Source organism: Taeniopygia guttata, chromosome 18 (assembly GCF_048771995.1).
Source record: "Taeniopygia guttata chromosome 18, bTaeGut7.mat, whole genome shotgun sequence".
NCBI classification, from domain to species: domain Eukaryota; kingdom Metazoa; phylum Chordata; class Aves; order Passeriformes; family Estrildidae; genus Taeniopygia; species Taeniopygia guttata.
This window is the reverse complement of record NC_133043.1, coordinates 3,817,969-3,839,593: the sequence shown is the minus strand read 5'-3', so window position 1 is coordinate 3,839,593 and position 21,625 is coordinate 3,817,969. Positions and strand designations below refer to the sequence as shown.

Sequence of the window (21,625 nt, the reverse complement as noted above, 5' to 3'; positions counted from 1 at the left end):
GCTACTTTCAGACTGGGGAGTAGAGGTGATGAGACAGAATGAAAAACAGCACACCAATTTTTTCTCTCCCATCTTCATTCACCTCCTTCCTGGCATTTCCCATCTCTGCAGCAAGTGAAGGGTGTTTGAGCCTCTGGGATGGTCCCCAGGACCTGCCAGGGGCTGTGGCTTAGGCAAGAATGGAGCAGGAATGGAGCAGGGACATGTGGTACTCACTGGTGCTGCAAAGGGCATCAGCTTCCTCCAAAAGAGAAGGAAAAGGAGAAGGAAAAGGAGTGGAGAAGGAAAAGGAGTTGCACAGAGCTGTCTGATGGCTCTTTAGGAGCTAATCTAGGATGGGATTGTCTAAAACAGCACTAGGCAGAGCTGCTGCCTTCTCTCCCTGACAAAAATCCAGGCTCTTTAGCATTAACTAGGCAAAATAGAGTCAGAGGATTCTGCCAGGGCAGTGCAGCAGCCTGAGGATGTGAAGGCACCAGAGAGCAGCAGAACCTGCAGTGATGAGATTTTGGGAAGAGAGGGAGTTATTTGTGGGAGCTGGGTGAGGTTCCATTGGAGAGAGATCACAACGGAGAGGAGTCCATGCGGGAGTCTGGGGGTGAGGACCTGAGGGGCACAGACTAAAGCAGGGACCAGGAGCAGGTTTTGGTGGAGATCATGGTGCAAACACCTCTCAGAAAGGTGGGACCTGCTGTGCCTTAGGGCCAGGGGCTGCTGGGGAGGCTGGGCAGACTGGGCAGGGGAAATGTAGGAGAGCTCTGGCTACCACAGGAGGGAAGAAAGGGGAAGGAAGAGAAAAAGGGGATTTAAGTTCCTGAGCTGTTGGTTTAGGTAGTTTAGTTCTGAATGCAAGAAGTCTATAAATGTGTCAAGTCTGGTTATTCAAAAGCTCTGAGGAAAGGCCTGAACAATAGGGAAAACACAAACAAGACTGAAAATAAGGAAGGGGAATACATCCAGGACAAGCATGGTATTTTACTGACATTAAACTACATCCAGACAGCAACTATTTGGCAATTTCTTTCTGGAAAGTCTCCCAGATTTCCCCTCTCTACACACACACCCATCTAAGCTGAAGAATCCAAGCTGCTAATTCAACCACTTCCTTTTCACACTAAGATCTGAATTAAGAACCACATAAGGCAGAAGCCAACCCCTTCTTGCTCTTTAGAACACTGCAGAAGTCCTTCTAAAAAATTCTTATACAACAGAATACCTACTTATGCTGAATCAGGTTAGCATGCCACAAAATTCTCTTGGAATTAGCAACTTATTTCAGACATTACTGCACAAATGTATTACAACAGCTCCATCTGACTGTGCCATTTGCATCTGGCACCATATGGTATATGAAAAAATTATCTTAATATCTGGTGCATATGAAAAGCTGAGACCTGACACTGAGTACATTATACAGTAAAAAATCTCCTTACAATAATAGCCAGGCAATCTCTTTGCTGTACCAAAGAGATTTAATATTTTACTGCTGTTTTAAATAGGAAATAAAGATAACGTGACTGATGTTTATAAAAGGAAATTTCCCCAGAGTATGGAATAACAGTAACACTAAAAAAGGGGTTAAATTATTATGAAGACAATTCAGAGAAGGAAAGGATTATTTTCTAAATAACAAGGCCTGTCACAACACCAAATTTTACTTTGGATTAGAAATACTGGATATAGTTCAAATTCAAATTCAACTGCTGGAATCAAAGTAGTTTTCCCCAGAGGACAAGGTTTTATATTGAAAATAATACACGAATTCAACCAAATCTATTTTTTTTAGGGAACTTCTCTGAACGAGAAGAAAACCAACCACCACCCACAAAAAATACTTCACACAGGTCTAAATTCCTTTGGACAAGCCAGGAAGAGATGCTTCAAATCTGCTCAAGCAACACATTCTGCCAGAACCCCCCTTTTTCTCTCTGCTTTTTATGGTATGTTGTGGATTACAATCACAGCCTTGGAAAGACAATACAGTATCCAGATACAACCATGGCTTATTCTATAAAACAACCTAAAAATACCTTCTCATCATCCTTCCTTAAATGTTACAACTAAAAAGGATTTTTTTCTAACGATTTTACAGTTTTTTCCCAGTTTTTTTCCATTACTCTTGTTGTATGTCAACATCCTCCCTCATTTCCCACGTCCTCTGCTTTTTTTCTGCAGAAGGGAATCAAATCATCAGCCCAGGGAGCACTGAGCATCCTGGACAGCCACTCCAGACAACTCCAGTGTCCCACAGCACTTCAAACTGGCCAGTCCTGGGGCAGCCACAGGGAACCAGAGACTTCCACACAGAATTTTGACATCTTCCACACAGAATCCCACAGAGTGCCAAATGATGCCCACCTTCCTCCTACAGGAGAGTCCCTTCCCCAGCTGCACAAAGGTTACAGAAGGATTTGCACTTAGCCATGCTGGCAGGACTTCCCACCTTCTATCGCTGGAAAGCTGTGCATTAATGCTCATTAACAGACCCATCTAACTAAAAACAACCAAAGTCTGTTCTTGGTTTCAGGCATATCTCCTTAACTCTACTGATCCCTGGAGAGGACATGGAAAGGCAAAGGTCTGAAACCTCAATTCTGTACAAATCAACATTTTGATAGGTTTAGTACCATTGAAAAACAAAACTGACTTAGAATTCTTTCAAATGGAAAGAGAGCCATATGCTACACATGAACTTAAAACTCGTTTTGCATCCATGTCTCTAAGGAATATAAATTACCGTCTCACATGCAGAATCTAAGCTTGAACTGGGTTTGGATAATAAAACTATAATATTATTTCACTAAACTGCCACGATACTTTGTTAAGCAATGAAGAAAATGTTCTGTATCCTGCACGAACTCATTATGAACAATGTCTTGGATATTCAAATAAGGAGTAGATCAAGGCATGACTTCAAACCAGGTCTTTCATATTCTGCTGTGAGACCCATCAAGCTGCTTCTCTTCACTGGGAAAAAGAGGGACAAGAAATTGTCTATGCACCAATACCAATTTGCTGCAGGTCTGGTGATGGCCAAAGTTAACATAAATATGTTCAAACAGTTTCTAATAATATAGGACAGGGACTGGAACCATGTGGAAAAAGTCAGAGATCAGAACAGGAGAATACAATGATGCAAAACAGTTCATTTCTCTTCCTCATCTTTCATCCCAAGGAAAAAGATAGAGAATAAAAGACAAGAAAAATAAAGCATGCACAGAGACCTATATATAAATCAAAGCTTTAATAAGTTATATTGTACAGAAATATTCTATGCTTTAGAAAGAGAGGAAAACCATGACATATATGTGCCATACTGATTCTACTGCTCAAAAACACCAAAAGGTGCTCAAGTGATGATAACAATAATTCAGAGTGAGAAGAACATTTGGGACAGAAAATGACAGAAAGGAGAGAAAATTGAACAAAAGGCACACAGAGAAAAAGACACCGTTGCACCACAACCAAAAAAATTGCATCAGGAGAAGAGCAGTTTGAGGGAAATACTGTCAATTACTTGCTTCATTTTACAGAAGTGTTGCCATGAAAACACCACAATAAAACAATGCTGTAGTCCATGTAAGCATGCTGCAGACATCAGCACCAGAAAAACAAGTTCAGTGTTTAAATGTTGAGGTAAATGAGAAAGTGGAGCTTTGCTAGGTGTACTTTTCACTCAAACTAATAAACTCTGGGATACTTTTCAAACCATACACAGGACAGGATAAAGAACATCTGACACTGTCTGTGTAATTTAGAGGATTTCACTTCAAACCTTTGGTTATCACTGTTACCACCTACAGGTCATAATGCTGATTCCATTTGGGATCAAGTGTATTCTTCACAGTATCTGTAGAATGGCATTGGCCAGATCCGTCCACCACAACCTTAGCAAAGGGATCAGGAAGTCCTACAAGGAGGAAAAGAAAAAAAAGCTACCAAGTGGAACAGGATGCTTTGAAGTCCTTTATCATTGCTCAATTATTTAATCTTTCATTTGAAAATTTATTTGCCTTTTATTCATAAGACCCCTATTTAATAAATGGGAATAACATGACGTATCAAGCATAGGAAATGGGTAAATTAGCAATTTATTTCACTGGTATGGACTAAAAAAAAGTTGTATAAGTCAAACACATTGGGAAAAAAAATCTAAACACCTTAATCTTCCTAATTTAGGTTTGAGTAAATTCTCAGTATACAAAGAAATCAAAGGCAGAGAAAACAGAGTTACATTATTTATATGTTTAAAATCAAATCACAATTATGGTTTTGGCTGATATTGGTGTAACAAAGAATTGCCTACAAAAGGTTATTTTTGCTTTCAGGATCCACTTGGTGTACTGCTGGCTTTGTGCTCCATTTGCTGCCAGCTCAATACCTAAGAAACACTGAACACAGGTTCACCTAACACCAAAAATCAGTGTAAAGATGGTGCTGAATTCCAGATGCAGGGGTGGAAAAGCAGCAGGAGCAGAGCAGCCCACGAAGGGATGGTCCCAGCCCTGATTCCCCAGGTCCTGCCCTTTTCCCCACACACTCATTCATTCCTCCCCTCTCTGAGTGCTGTGAGTCAGCTGGAGGAACCAAGGTAACATCAATCACATCTGCTGAGGTGCAATTTTGTCCCAGCTGCATTTCAGATGACTCAGGCAGAGCTGGTCAGGCAGCAGAGGCCTCAGGACAAGTGTCACAGAAAGCACGTGGGGACAAAGGAGTGGGACCTTGGGACATCTGTGCTTCAGCATCACAAATTGCACATCCTGAGGGATTTTTTCAGGCATGATCAAACTGTTAAACACCCAAGAACTTGCAATCAGTACAGAAATTCAGATATAAGCAATGTTTTAGAAGTATCTCCAATCACAGTATACTTCCGGATCATCCTCTTCTGTTTCTTTCCAAAGCTCAGGTCTGCTCTTCCAAATTCCTCCTGCTCCCAGGTGGGAGGCAGGTGATCTGTGCATGCAGGACACAGACAATAGCGTTCCTTTCTGCCTTCTTCATCTACTTCTTAGCACGTATTTCAAAACATTATTAAAATTAATTAAAATATAATTTCAGAGTACATCGGTGTTATGAGGTGGTTATTAATAATTAAGGAGCACATCTGTTTGCTTGACAAAAAGTTATTGGATGAAAAATGACTTAATAAATGTATGACACTAAATTTGAAAAACATGTAATTTGCCTGAGTGGGTAAATTTGTTTCCCACTCCCATAAAAACAGACACAGTGCGTCAGTGTTTTAATTATTATTATGATTCTGTGATGAGTGTCACCTAAGACAAAAATAGAAGCCCTGAAATAAAACATCAAGGCCTTCAGACCCCTTACTGCAAATATCTTAATATAATGATCATATGCAAACACTGCACTATAGAACTTGCATAATATTTATTCCGTCTATAAATAAAAGTATAAAACTATAACAGGTACTTACGGAAAAAGTCCTTTTTCACCAAGTTTTTTGCACACAGTACTGCAAGAAGAACAGAAATACAAAATTAAGTTACTGATTGCCAACCTTAAAAAAAGTAATTTTACCAGTCCAGCACTTCAGAAAATCTTGCTTAAAATAAAACTAACAAATTCATTGTGCTCCTTCATCATTTATATTGCCATGTGAATTAATTCCTGAAAGCGGAGCTGGTAGTGCCATCTTTTAACACTTTACCTGGAGGCAGTTAACAGTAGAAGTGAGATGGTTGTGGTTTCCTCAGGCAATAGTTTTACATGGTTAAACTAACCTAAAGGCATTTTTTTTCCCCCTCAACCGTTTTACCAACTGTGAGTTCACCAGAGAGGGATCTGGAGCACTCCTGGCTGCTTCACCACAATTAGTGCTGGGACTTAGTAGGGGCAGTTCTGCAGCCCAGCAAAAGCTTCCTTGATCACAAAAAGCAGAACATTAGGCAGCCAAGGCTTTTCTGTTATCCTGCATCCTTTACAAATAAAAGGTTTTACCTGAAAAGCATTTGGGTGGAGCACACTAACTTCTAAAGCCGGAGTTTTGATGGTTCCAAAGATATCTTTTATTTGTAGCAGCTGATAATTGTTTCAGGCTTTTTTTGTTTGTTTGTTTAAATTAAAAGGAAGGAACATTTGCATTTGTCAACTAAAAATACCCAGAGGAAAACAATCTCCTATGAGAATAAATTTAAATAAACAAACAAATAAATAAAAGGTCAAAGGGGACAAATTTCATATAAAGGTGCCAAGGTACACAAAGAAGACTTCACAAACTGCACCACTGCTCAGCTCCTATGCTTATCTATTATCACAGGTTTAGTAAGCAGGAAATATTAGATTCCCCTGTGAAACATTAAAATATTTACTGATAACACAAAAGGATTCTTGGGGATTGAGTAAAAGCATGAATTCCCACAGCTAGTATTTAAAAAAAAAGGAGGGGGGAGTGGGAAGAGTTATTTGGATGGAACCTGATGCTGCAAGAGATTCCTCACTATATGATTCCCTTGGATATTTTTCCTATGAGATCGCCAATATTTATTACTGCCAGGAAATGCAAAGACAGAAAAGTGCATCCAATAATCACATCCCACAGGCACCACCTAAAACCAAACACCATTGGTCATCCTTTCCCCCCCAGAATACCCTCCCACTGATCTTGCAAGGCTCCTGCTCCCAAATTTCTGCCTGAATAAAAGCAGGCAGAGGCAATCCATGAGCACTCCCATGGAGATCTCCACAGCCAGGGCAGAGAAGAACTACCCGGAACAGTCTAAACATGGAATTCATGTTTTCCCAATTTTTACATTCATAAAGATGCTAATTTTAACAAAGCTGCTTTCCACTGGAATTCAGCCCTGGAAAATCTGGCTACAATTCTGCTCAGGTCTGAGGAGTTTTGGTCCTCCATAAAACACAAGGAGATGCCTATCAGTGGCTACAGGGAGTCACAGAACAACTCCTTCACACTGACCTATTCCACAGGAAAGGGACATTTCTATTCCACAGGAAAGTTCCCAGGAAAATTTCAGCACAGTAGTTTGATATAAGGGGCTGCTAACAACACTATTACCCTGAAAAAGAAGTGCCTGGTTCCAGGTTGGTAGCTGCTGGAGTTTTTTAAAGATAATTTCTCTCCATTCAAAGACATACTGGTAGTCCTAAAGCATAGCTCCATTTGAGGGATTTTCACCCAGTAATTTCAATCTGAACAGTCAACAGTAGTAAAATACTAACAGAGAGTCAAATATTTCAGGTATTTGATACCCAGCATTCAAGTACATATAGGAAAGACACTGTCATATCACTGCCCCAGAAATCAAATAAAGGTCTTTGGACATTGTAATAAAAAATCCACAGTTATCAAAGGCTTCCACGTGCTCAACAATCTAAAGTTTACTCTATCCAGTACATTGAGAACAACCTAAAGGCATCTGAAAAAAAAAATAGGTAATAGAAAAACTGCTTTTGCTGCTCCTTAAGGTTTTATCACACCAAGAATATCCTCAGATGAGTGATAACACAATAGACATCATCTGCCCAAGAACTGCAATAGGTTATTGCTCACCAGCCACCTTTCATCTAGTGGAAAAAAGCTTCAAGTAAAATAGGTAATTATACAGATGACAACTTCCTAAAATATCTAAAAAAACCATATAATTATTGTCACAGTTTTACCCATTACAAGTAATTAGAAATGTCAAGTGAAGCTGAGGGCTTAAAATTCAAAAGTTAATTCAAAAATTCATCTACAGCACAGCCACACAGGGTGCTCCTGAAACTATATAATGTCCAAGACAAAAAAGGTTCAACTATCCTTTAGAGAAATTGTAATGTTAACTAATTACAAACACTTCTTTTCAAAAAGAAAGCAAGCCTGCCAATGCAATTTAACTGAAATCTCATTTTTATAAGATTGGGCACACAGACTAATAACTGCTTCCCCAACAATTAGCCATGAGTGAACAAACAAATATTTTTGGCTCAACTTCTCCCTCTCTAGTAACCACATTTAAGGAAGTCAGATGTCAACCCTCTCTGGCTTTGTCAGGTTAACAAAACAGAGAGAAGCTGAGAAAGCTTCCACTAGCAACACCCTCTCTGCCAGGTATTTCTAGATGAAAAAGCCCAGGTCTCAGGAGCATCAGCTCAACTCAAAGTGAAACAATCTTCCACACACGGAGCTCTCATTTATCTCAACATTTTTTTTGGACAAAACTTTTCCCACTGGTGGGAAAAGTACCAGAGTTTATGCTCCACTTTTCTAACAGTTTCAACGCTGTATTAAAACCTGTCCTGAATATTCTGATAACCAGCTGATTAATAGTTCCTTGAGAATAAAAGCTAAGGAAGTTTGGCTTCCTATGGATTCATGTTTCATGGTTGACTGAAGGCTGTGGCTGAGGCTTTTCCCACTGGGCATTCAGACAGACCCTCTCCCACGCAGGCTCTCCTGTGGTCCGGCAGCACAGGATCTGCTGCAGCTTTTTCCTCTGGCTTCAGGTCACTGCCAGGGTCTCCTCTTTACCCAGGCAATGATTCTCACAAAACTCATGGGACTTAATTATCTTTGAGTCCTATATCCTAAGCTCAATTTAAGCGAAAGATTCAAAACCCAGAAAGAACTAGAGGGAGGTTTCTTTCCCTGGACAAAGCCAAGTTAAAGCGCTGATGATTCTCGACCCAACGCTCATCGTTATCAGATCTACACAGCCCCACCACTAATGGATCCTCCGGAGGCACCAGGGCACTGCAGAAGGTTATTTATTATTTGGATGTGCTTGGTTTAAGGCACTTTTTGTTACAAATATTTTGAAACAAAAAGCTATTTAAACTTGCATTGGAACTAGAATGCAAACCAATGGCTGGATATACTGAAAAAGAACAGGGGGGTGTGTTGTACCATAAGTGCACCATCAAATGACATTAATGGCTTCTAGCACACATGTGTAGATACAGTATTCATTACAGAGTATCAGTGAGTCAATGGATAGATATGTTTCTGTTTATTACAGACTTCCTGGGTAGTCTACAGAAAAGAGAACATTAATATTCCAATGTATATGTGCCAAGAAAAACAGCACACCAATTTTACACAGTATACATACATTAAATATTTTTTTATCATGCTTTATGATCTCATTCTAACATATGTTACTCAGGTCTGTTCACAGAAACATTAAAAGAGCATAATGTTATAAGCTACCCAGTCTCCTTCTATGACAGCTTTGCTACACAGTCCACAAATATTTAAAAACAGGAATTAAGTGAATCGTATTTGCCAATTTCCTTTTTCTTATTTATTACTCCCGTGACTGACAAAGAATGGTTTACTGAAAAATAATTTAAATATCGTAAGTAAATGCAAAATATTTAGTATCCCCAAACCCCTGTAATCTGTGTTGCCTATTAAAATTTACATGCAATTACAGAGGGGGTGAATAATTGGTTGAACTCACATAAAAATTGAAAGGAACTATGACTATCAAAAAGGTCAATTTTACAGAAAGATAAATATTTCCCTCTCATTTTCTGAACTGTTTATTCTTTTTGCTAGTTACTGAAGAACTCTTGTTACAACTGCTGCTAATTTTGGAATCATTTTTACAGAAAAATCCAACTTTTAATGACATCAAGCTGTTGTCAGGGAAGGTATCCTATGTTATACATTACCACTATTTTTTATAAATATTAGAAAGTATGATTTATTTCAGAATAATAAGTATATCAGTAACACCAGGTCTCCACAGATAGAGGGAGGAAGAACATGAAGCCGTGGAAAGGGAACTCCAATGCAGGAAGCTTGCATTGAAAACAAGTAAAAAGTGATAAAGATCTATGAGATTTCACAGAATCACCACCTCTCAGACATGAGCTCAGAGTCTTCAATGATCTATTCACCTCCAAAGGCTGGGTAACACCAGAATGAGTGCTGAGGAAGCAACATTAGAAGGAAAGAAAGTGTTAATGTGAATTCAAGGAACCCAGACATTTAAGGGCTGTGTATTCAACCCTTGTGGCAATTTCCAGCCAGTATCAAACTGTTTGTAGCCAATTTATTCACCACATTCACCTGCAAAATAGGAATACCACTACTTTACTTCACAGATAGGTTTTAGTGTTACATTACCTGCATGTTGGTGTAGCACTCAGTTATCTGTTAGTATGCACCTCTTTATGACACATGACAAAGTTTAAATGTGCTTGTGCCCAGCAGCGTGAGGTACAAACACCTCAGGCTACAGCTGTAGACAATACTTTTATAGATATATGAATCTTAAAATTCCTATGTTAACAAGAATATTGCTTAAGCCACCTTAAGTAAGTAGTTTTAAATATGCATATTTGAGACACACCAATACTATCAAAGAAAGATTAAGGAAAACAGGTAAGAAAATGAAAACAATCATGAATGTCCATGGAAGTGAGCCATAGCTGCAGAAGGAAACAATCAATCAACACATTAAAGTCTACACATGGCTCAGCAGAACCCCCCATCCCATGCCAGCCATCCATCCATAAGAACCCACACTGTCAACAGACAGCCCTGAGGTTATGGGGAGGAAAGCACTCAGTCCAAAGCTAAGATTATTTTTTCTAATCTTCTGGCTTTCCACGTGTCATCACCACAGAAGAACAAGTTCAGCCTTCTGAATCCAACCAATAGTTTTAACATTATCATTCCTGTTGGTTTTTTCCTTTCCCGAGGGTTTTTCCCCCAGAGAAAGCACTTGTTCAAGAACATATGTAACACACGGAGAGCGACAGGCTGCCTATCAATTTTTACCACAACGGCTCATTTTGAGGACAAGTCTTTCTTCTCCTACAGAAACACCATCTTTTACTGAAAGCCATTAGCGTTGGGTTTTGTGATCAGATCCCAGTTGTTTGCATGTTCTATGCGGGGCAATACAATCACTGAAATAAGTCCCAGCTGTAGAAACACAATGCTGTGCTGTTGCTAATGTGTGTTGTACTGATAATGAATGGTCGTCTATGCTTTAATCTGAATAAAGCTCCCAACTGCTCTGCCTCTCCTTGCCAAAAATTCCCCTTCCTCCTCCAGACTGTGGTTGCATTCCAATTACACTGCTGATTGGAATGAGCCTGCTTGGGGGAGGGAGAGGGAGGAAGGCAAATGAAGCCACACTCACGCCCCTCCTCGCCTTCACGGCTGCCCCTGGGACCCAGAGATTGCTCGGGTGTTTGAACCCAAGGCTGACATGATGCACATTTCTCCACAATGTACAAAACTCTTTGCAAATTCACTTGTTTCTTTTAGAAAAGCCATTTGTGACAGGCAAACAGCACACGGTGCGCAGGTTCCAGCAGGATGGCTCAATACTTTAAACATTTTTAAACAAATTCCTACTGGCTTTTTCCATTGTTGGCACGCTCACGAGAAACTTATATTTTTTCTGCTTGCATTCCCTCCTTGGACCTGCCTGAATTCCCAGATGGGAAAATACAAAACAGGAGGTCTTCAACTATTTATTGAACAAAGAGCTGTAAATAACGCCATATGGATTTTGCAAATACAGCTGTTGAGGTAATAACTACCTCAATTAAAGTTTTGAAATAAAATTGTTTACCCTAACATGAAGTTTTATTTTACAGTTAATCTCTCTGAGGAATTTTTTTAAGGTTCCAATTTCTTTGAAAGATGCTTTTTCTGCAAATGAACAAAAAGTGACAGAATATGACTGTTTTTCCTAATGAAATTTCTGCATTTTTGAAGATTGCAATTGATTGCTGTCAAGAAGGGACACACAAACAGGTAAACCTAGCAAATACTGTATTTTACAGGTGCACAGGGGTTTGGAGTCAGGGTCTTGCAGCACGAAATGGGTCAGAACACAGCAGCTGACCATTATTCTGAGCAGGATGGGTGATGGGAGCACGCTGGAAGGTTTCGGGTTGCACCCAACAGTACAGGGGGCTGCAGCTGCTCCTCCCTCAAAGCAGGTCCAGCCAGCACAGGGATACAAGGTAGAGCATGAAGCTGAACTGGCTTAACAGAAAATTAACCTTCTGGGGAGACAGATTAGTTCACTGTTGGCTCCTAGAGCTGCACAGACTTATCCTGCAGTCACGCCATCTGCAAACCTGCGGCAAAGGAAGTGGCACAAGCACATGGCTGCAGAGCAGGGAGGCTCAGCCAAGCTGCCCTTGCTGCAGTTGTACTGGAGAAGTGCACCCCATAAAACAAAATGCTCCCTCAATGTTTTCATTTTAATGGAGACATATAGTTTTTCTTCCTACCTCTGTTTTGCAGCTCCAGAGATTTACTTTATTAAAAACAAAATTAAGTTAAAAGCAGATTTTGCCACCAGTATAGCAACATAACCAGTTAACACCCTTCAGGTCTCTAAACCTTCAGGATTTTAGAGACACAATCTTCTCCTTAAACATTCAGCTTTTCCATTTCCCAAAGCACACTCAGAAATGCAGAACTAAAACACAAAAAAGCACTTCTCTTGCTAGTAAGCACACAATTACTTCCAGGCTGCTCTGTTTTACTTGTGGACAGCTGTTCCTTCTGAGTCTCACAGAGCAACAGATATTCAGAATAACCCAATGAGCTCTAAACTAGAGTGAGCTCACACAGAGAGAATGGCAGGATCATTACTTTCCCCAATACTTCATTGTAAAATTCAACATCACCCAGATTAACACTCCAAACTCCATCCTCTCCAGGGCCCAGTGGAGGCAGCACACTGGTGGAGCTGCAGGTGCCATATGCCAGCACGTGGAAGCCCAGCTCACCTGAGGACACTGGGCAGGCTGATGCTGGTTTCAGACACACTCTGCTCGGTGACATCCAAGGCAATCACTCTCCCCCATCCCTGGATGCAAGCTCTGCAGCAGGAAGAGCTGCAGGGCCAGCAGCCAGGCACACCCCAAACACCATCACGGGGCTGCTGCACCTCGGTATCTTTTCCTGATATGAATTTGGAGCTGCATCATACAATTCCTTCTGCTCCTGATGGGAGCCAGGGCAACTGGGAAGGGATGGTGACATCTTCAACAGGCACAGCTACCTCCCAGCACACCTACAGCTTATACTGGTAGGAAATTAATTTCTATTCTCTTACAGACTTATAAACCTTGTTTAAATTGAATGCAAACTTAGAATCATGTACCAATTCTTACTCTTACTAAAAATAGGCATTAGAACAATTCAAAAGTACTAATGGATTTTTAAAGTCCTATTTAATACTAACATGTCAGGTTGCAGAGAAATATTCTGAGTGACATATAAAAGCATCACTGATAGACTGATGTCCAAACACAAGGTAGACAGCTTTAAAATAAACTCGATCAAAATATGCATTAGTATAAACAGGGTACTAGAAAGGCACTTTTAACAAGAATTTCCTTTACTAATTGTTATAATTCTATCTTTTCCCATAAACACATTCCTTTAAGTTCAACACAAGCCAGATGCTAAATCCTTAATATACTACATGTAAAGTGAAACCCATTTCCAATGATCACATACATTATAAGCACTGTCAGTTAGAAAACTGTGTCTCAACAAATCAGAATTTTTCCGTGGCACTAAACAAACAAATCCACAATATCCAGCAATATGCATATCCGGAAGTGACAAATACCCTAATAATGTTATATAATTTAAACTATTGTGAAAGATGCCAGAACCTAACACAAAACCAGTACAATTTCTGTTCAACAGATTCATTCTTAAGTTCTCCACAAGAATAGGCTCTGCTGTGACTAGATTTAGAATTCCAGACCCATATAACCTGCACATAGGGTAGGTTAAAACTCCAAATGAAAACATCACACATTTATCAGAGAGAACAAAGATGCAATGCATTACTGGATAGAAACAGTTACGTCAATAAATAATTCATCTCATGCAATAATAAAATTCTGGGAGAGAGTCTCCAAAGCTATTTTAAATTCCCGTAAGGGAAGGACGACAGGACAGCGACTCCAGACTCCAGCAGTCTGTGCAGGGACGGCTGAGTGACTCGTGGCCACGGCCAGATGGAGCCTGCCCAGATTTGCCATGTTTAGACTCCTGTTTTTACATCATGATGTCTACTTCACAGCATTGTTTCACTGTAAACAAAAGGCTTCCTTTTCCACTTCTCCTCCCTTACTCCACTCCAAGCCAAAAGTAAAACAAAACACAAAACCCCCCAGACCATTGAATTCCTCCTTCGTGCAGCTCATGCATTCACGTTTCCCAGATTCATTCAGCGATGGGCTCGCTGCCACACACGTCACCCACCCTATTCATGTGTCCAGTTTGTTTGATACGCCTCTCAAGAGGTGAAGGAAAGAAATTATTATGCTGCCACTTCTGCAATGAAGATAGGAGCCCTTCCTAGGCACTGCAAACCCTACCAGAAAGGTTTACAAGTCCCTTTCATAGAGATTCACATTAATTCAAGTTGAGTAAGTAGATGAAAAAAAAGTTGGGTTTGATTTGCCTTTTTTTTTTAGCTATATACCACATGTAAGTTAAAGGCGAATTATACAAATAAACCATGCTCATCAGGACTCTGTGTAAATTAGGGCTTTAGCCACAGCTCAGTGAGAAAGAAGCAGAAGTAACACATGGGAAACCTAAAGAAAACAAAGGCTATTGGGAATATCTGCATTTCCTGGTTCAGTGTGGATGGAGCCTCTCAGACCAGCCAGGATGTTTCCAATGCACAACTTTCATATACTGTAAATTCCATTTCTCTTCTCCACCCTCCTCTAAAATGGCCTAACCATCCATTTCACTCATTTTTCAACATCTGAAAAACCAGCCACTACTGTACCATGGAGCTACTGGACAGACACCACTTACAGAGACTCAAAACTGTGCTGTCACCTGGGGTGGGGGGAACAACACAGCTTTAAATTAACAGCCATTAGAATGCTTCAAAGGAAAACGTCAGCAAAGATCAATTTTGAGACCAATTTCAAAGTTATTCTTTCTGTTTCTCATATTGGTGACAAATATAAAATCACATTCCAGTAAACAAAATCAGGGTGGGAACAGAAATCCATTAAAATGATGAAACAATCCTGCAACTTTGCTGTTACGTTTGCTGTAACAGTCTCGATTATTTCTTACCCTCCTGCAATACTAAAAAAATAGTCCATTAAAAAATCTTTAGTGTACCATTACCAAAATAACTAATCCCAAACTGCAGAGGTGGTTTTTATATCCAAGTGTGAGTGAAGTAAACTCTAATTTAATTTTCCAAGAAATACTGGAATAAAATAGTTTTTAAGAGCTCAGGCAAAGAAAAGGGGGTCACCCTTATCTCAAACTCTTACAATTGTGCTAAAAATCTTACCTCCATCCTTAAAGACTTCACAATCCCAGCAGTTAGTTTTTAACCAAAACAGAAACAATTAATCCAAAATTATCAACTTGTAAAATACTTAAAGGAGCACAGGATTGTTCTCCTGATAGGTAAATAAAAAAGGTAACGTGGAAATTTACCCATCTATTTCTCAGTTTGTTTGGACAGGAACAGGAGTTGGGGGAAAAATTTAATGGGAGAAATAAATTATAGCTCTGCCTGATGTATTTCATGCAACGTGCTGGGCACAAACCTGGCAGCAAGGAGCAGAACCCTTGGATTTGTTTCACTGCAGTAGAACTCTCCACCCTCTGAATGAGCTGTAGTAAAGGCAACAACAAAAGAAATTCATGATCTAATTACCAACTGGACAAAAATGCCCTGAATTTTAAAAAGGGCTCAGACAAGAGGCACCTGCAGCTCAGTCAGACTCCTGGGTGTCAGGGACTGTGGGTCCCAGCAGCGATCCAGGCTGGGCTGCCAGCGCTGTCAGGACACGGCCACACATGTGATTTAAACAGGAAATCTCAAAACTCTGTCTCTGCTGCAGACATCGTCCCTGGGGAACACCGCTGCTGCTGGGGCTTTTCTGGGAAGAGGAGAAAGGAAAGGGGGGGGAGGGGGGAACCTAAAAAAAAGACCCCAAAACCATGGACATAATTCACCCTTCACAAGTAATTCCCATGCCACTCCAGCAAAATGCTGTACATATTGATTTTATCAGTATTACCAAAAGGATTGTCAGATGCTTTTTAAGAAATAATTCCTAACTGATGAGAAAAGCTTGGGCAACAACTTTTATTAGGGAAAAAAAAAGAATTCTGGCATCTCAAATATATATTTACGTATTTATAAAAACTAATCCTCTAGTAAGTAAAATAATGTTCAAGAGGGTCATGATTTTGATACTATCACTAGCAAAAAATCATTAATTAAGCATCTGCCCTTAATCCAAATTCCTAGCTCAGCACAATTTTGTTTTATTACTACACCTGATGTACTGACATGATGTACTGATATTACATGGAGCAATACAGATGAGTAATATACTCTTATAACCTCCTGCATTATCATCAATATCCACAACCTCAGACATTCTGTCTCCTTCATAATATGTGGATCCTACCTCTTTCTTATTTAGTACAGCTGAGATATTTAAGCACAATATCCTTATATTCACTTTTTTTGGGAAAATTAGTTTTAGTGAAATGCTTTCAACTCTGAAGTTGCCTCTCTTTGGATCTTGACAGTTTGGCTTCTGCCAAAAATACAACAGAATCAGCATGAAGGTGTGTGGACTATACACACACACACCCCTTTACCTGGCCATGCCTCTGATGATGGAATTCTGTCTGTACCTGCAGAAATGCAACATCATCTAAATCAGGAAAACTCCAGCTGCTTAAAGGCATCACACACGGAAAACCAAGTCAATGTCACTAAAACTCTCATGTACCTCAGTCCAGACTTATCACCCACCACACACCCATGAAGCCTCACCTCCAGGAGATTATTACATCATTAGCCTATACCATTTATAAACTGATTAAGCTATTGCAGTCCTTTAATAAGGACAGATTCTGTTTTGTTTCTCTGTTTAAACAGATGTGTCCTACAGAACAAATCCAAACAGTTTAAGAAGCTGCTGCTGTTGAAGAGAGATGAGCGAACTGAATGAGCAATCTTACTTATTTCAGCTGAAGTGAAACAACTTACAGGAAAGCCTTGGTTTTGTTTTGCTTTGGTTTTACACAAGTTGCTTAAATTACTTAGTCAAATTGGTACAATTTATATAATACTGTAAGAAATACTATAAAAGGGAATTTAAAGAAACAGAACACCAAGAGATTCAGATGAAATAACTCACCAACACATGGAAATAAAGGATCTTCCCAAAAACCACTGCCATGCCATTTAAGCTATAACTTCAGAAATCTCTTGGGAAGATGTAATGCTCAAGAAGTAAAATGACAAGAATTTTTTTGAGAAGAAAGAACACAGAGTAGAAGATATTAAGCAGGGTAGAGTGAAGATTAAGAAAGATAATGGGGAGGAGCTGAGACTGAAAAGAGGAGTGTAAGGTGATTACATGAATGCAAAAAGTGTAACACTGTGCATCAACACTCCTAGCAGTACAGCAAATGGATACAAACCCAGGAAAATATTCCCAACAAGTTCAAGAACATTTCATTACAGAAGGCAGAATGGCTTCCAAGTGCAAGGAGCATCCAAGTACTTCCAAGGACCTCAAACCCCAGTTATGAACTTCAGACAGTCCGAGTGCACATGATGGGGATTTTGAGAGGACACAGAAATGGAAAACCCTCATTTCCCTGCAGCCTTTCACAATAGGAACCCTGAAATTCTTGCAGTTCTGCTCACAAAGTGTTATACTAAATAACTTCCGATTTCTACCACTTCTTACATGGCTGAACAAGCAAGGTAAGAGCAGACCAAGTCTTCCAGAGAAATCTTTACATGCATTTCCTAGACACACTGCTCCTTGGACATCTCAGCTTCTAACTGAGTGCTATCCCAGGGCACCCAAATATAACTATCTGCTAAACAAATATATTAACTTTCCAAGTACAATGTTATTCTCACAGGCATCTTCTGGCATCTCAATTATTTAATACTAAATACCTTCCAATGACCTAATTACTCTAGTTTCTCTATAATTTATGCCTCTTAGAGCCAATATGACAATTTATAGTAAAATAAGACCAGAGATACACTAAATACCTGATCAGTTATATCGAGACAAAGAGGGCACAGGCTTTTTCCCTTTTACATTGCTTCATCCAACTTTGTAAACTGTACCTCCTTTCTGCATTAACTAAATTTAAGAATTCATAAATACATTTCCTGTTCACCTTTCAGCATTGTAGACTATGAATGACATTGTTAATGTTGGAGTGATGCAATTTTTAAATTACTAAAAATCAAAATGCAGTGATCAACCTGGAACTGGCATCCTACATTAAACTACATCTCCAGCTAATCATGTATTTTCACTAAATATAAGCAAATAAACTGCAGTAAGTCAGTTCAGGGAGCTGTGCCTGCACTCCTAGATGTAACTGTCCTCATTAAAAGGTGCTGTTGCTGAAGGGTCACAGGACAGGAGTGCTTTTTAGGGTGCACACAAACATTTTGTCATTTAGCTAAAAATCAAAAAAATACCCAAAGGCATTCAAACTTACAAGAGAGAGATTAAGAGAAACAAACAAGTCTCACAGATTTTGCTCCTAAATACAAACTGTTCTTCAGGAGACCACGGGACTGGAGAAGATAAAGTGTTAATCGCATATTTGGTGGTTTATGAGCCAAAGCAGTCTGAGGTTTAAACTGCTTCTGCTCAGTGCTCATCCCATTCAGAGACGATGAATCATTTCCCATTTGGCAGCACTTCTGCCTACAAGGCTTGTCTTCTGTGAGATTTCTCCTGTAGCCTTGTAATAGATTTGCTAATTTAGTACACCTGACTTTGAGCAAAAGCTATTGTTGCCAGCTGTCAGACTAGACCTCGTCCTGTTTATCAGACACATCTCCACCAGCCCGGCCTGCCCCAGTCACAGAAACACAACACTCCTCACTAATCCCAGGCAGTAAATTACTTTCTAATATCCTTGTTTTTCTTTCTCTGCCAAAATACCAACACATCACAGATTTAAAGCAATAGCAAAATCAATTTATCCTCAGCAGCTCATATCAATTTATCCAATAATCAAATTTTTTAATGTCATTTTTACTGTTCTAATAATTCTGTCCATGAATTTCTGAGTTCCAGCAGTAGAGGTTTGACTATTTTAAACAAAGGTAACAAACTCACAGGGAGTGTAGTCTAGTTTTTTAGGCAGGCCTCCACAGCTCTTTGAAAGATAAATCAAAGCAAAACAAAGTATTAAAACGCCTAACACACACTAAAATATTTCCTCATTTTCCCCAGAGCTTTGTATGCAAAAGAAAATGCATTACTTGCTGTTTGTAAGTATTTTTGTGGACAGAAGCTCAGGGTAGGGGCAACACAGGAATTACGGGGACAGTTGGATGGGTTTTGCCGTTTTGGGTGTTTTTTGTGGTTTGTTAGGGTTTTTTTTTGGTTTTTTTTTTTTTTTAACCTCCCTATAGTGAATCTGTGAAGCATATGAAAAAACAACTTGTGTATATTTTTATGCCTAAACAAAATCTACCAGAACTTAATCCTTTACATTCCAGATTACATAAACCACTTATACAGATACAAAAGAAAGCAAAACTACCTGCTCTTTACAGGATTCACACAGATTGTTCACAGAAACACATGCCCACACATTAGATGCTCTCTCTTCTAAATGTTTTAAACATCAGTATAGAGAATGCACACTCAGCTAACAAAAATACTGAGTATTGACATTGCTCTCTTGCGTTCTCAGGGGGCTGTGGAGCCACTTACTTATCTCACTCATTCAAATCTGGCTGCTGAATTCATGCTGAGCACTCAAGGAGATGCACCTGGACTCTTCCACCTGGGACTGACTTGAAAGGCCAGACAGAAACTGTGATTCAACATGAAAAGACCATTTACCATGAGCAGGTTCCACACCACCCTGTGGTTACCTTCTGCTATACCTGTTACCAAAATTAAATTTCATTGTATTTGCCTTGTAGCATAGCAGAGGATCCCCTCTGACCCTTTCCCTCATGACAAAATCCATCCAACACTGCACTGCAAACACCCTGCCCTTGCAAAGGGAACACAGGTCTGGGAGCTCAGCTGCACAGCCAGCACCTGTTCTTCCAGCTGGGACAGAGGGGAGAAGCCTGGGAAAGAGAACAGAATCTTGGGATTTTAGGAAATGGAGGTGAAGTCAGAGCAAAAAATGGACTCACGAAGCCTAATTACTTCATTGCCTTGCAACAGCTACACAAGCAGTCTAGTCCCACGTAAAGCTGATGTTATTCCAAGTGAAAAGACCTGTGTGTATATATATATATATACAGTTTCACAAGGTTTTTCTTTGTAACATTTGACATGATGAATCAGATACTGCGTTTCAAGTATTATTCATCTGTACAACTTAGGCTAGTTCTGAGGAACCATTAAAGAAAAATATTTGCCAGGAAAAAATAACCTAGAATATATGATTCATTCATTTCTGAAACAATAAAATGGTTCACTATAACAAAAATAACTATATTGTAAATACTTCAATTAAAATGTACAAAAAAAAAAACACCTAGCCAAATACAATGAAGAAAGCATGCCCTCAGAATAAAAACAAATCACTAAACGTGCATATGTGTGCAAATAACAAAACATCTTGCTGGAAAAAGGCAATTTAATGAAATGCAGTTAACACCGTATCTGATGGAAATGGTACTCTATTCTATAGGATTTCCTAGTCTTAGAACAACAAAGACACACCTCAACTCTCAAACATAATTATACTTCTATTAAGCTGATAAATAGGTATTTATTTCAGTAGAAAGTGATGCATTTAGTGTATACCTAAAAACCAAACAGATCCTAAACATCTCCCTGGGAAGCAGACAAGGCTATCACTGACCTTAAATCATGATAAAAGGGATCAGTTTAACTAAAACATGCATTTAATAACTTTATAATTGTCCAAAGTCCAAAGAGATGTGAAAATGAGCAGTTTTAGGAAAGAAAGTCCCATAGGAGAAAACTTTGTTTTGCACTAGTGTCAAACACTGGGGGAAAAGAGAAGCACTCTTAGGCATCAATGAATAAATGTAAAATATGAAAACAGCCTGAAAACCTCATTTTTCTTCATAGTTAGACAATATGAAGTTTACTTAAAACCTTGCAGTTTCACATTTTATCAGTTCATTCATTTTTAGTTTTCTAAAAGAAAAAATAATCATCCATCTGAATGCACCCATAACTTCTCCTCACTCTGCCTACACAGACCTCTACAAGAAACTTCAAATTGCACCTCTGCCTGTCTCTTGCTGGAGATACACCTGCCCAGTACAGGTAATTTCTGGTCTGTTTCTTCACTAGTCAAACTCTTTTGCAGGCTCCTTTGTGTGTGTTTCATACAAACAGAGAGTGAAGATCCAAGTGGTTCACAACACTGGCAACTCAGTGTAAACAGAGCACAGTGTACTCAATCAACCTCCTGACACTGGGAGATGCTCTGGTGCAAATCCAGCGGGGATAAACTTTAAAATTAAAGGTCTGCCCTCTTCTATAGAGAAATATTCATGAAGAATGCAAGCTCCATCACAGCGGACAAATGATGACTGCCATAGCTCGTACTTTCTCTGTCTGCTTGATATTTAACATATTAACATTGACTCAAGTAAAAAAG

The 21,625-nt window shown here is 39.4% G+C and overlaps 1 protein-coding gene across 2 annotated transcripts in view; it reads right to left on the bottom strand.

Annotated features, from left to right (window-relative positions):
* SMURF2 (SMAD specific E3 ubiquitin protein ligase 2) overlaps window positions 1-21,625 on the bottom strand; it is a 59,536-nt gene that overhangs the window by 26,637 nt on the left and 11,274 nt on the right. For both annotated transcript variants that reach the window (XM_002194506.7, XM_041719853.2), the window contains exons 2-3: window positions 5,444-5,482; window positions 3,802-3,910 (exon numbers count right to left, since the gene is read on the bottom strand). In XM_002194506.7, the coding sequence (XP_002194542.2) occupies window positions 3,802-3,910; window positions 5,444-5,482 (148 nt within the window). The remainder of the gene's footprint in view (window positions 1-3,801; window positions 3,911-5,443; window positions 5,483-21,625) is intronic.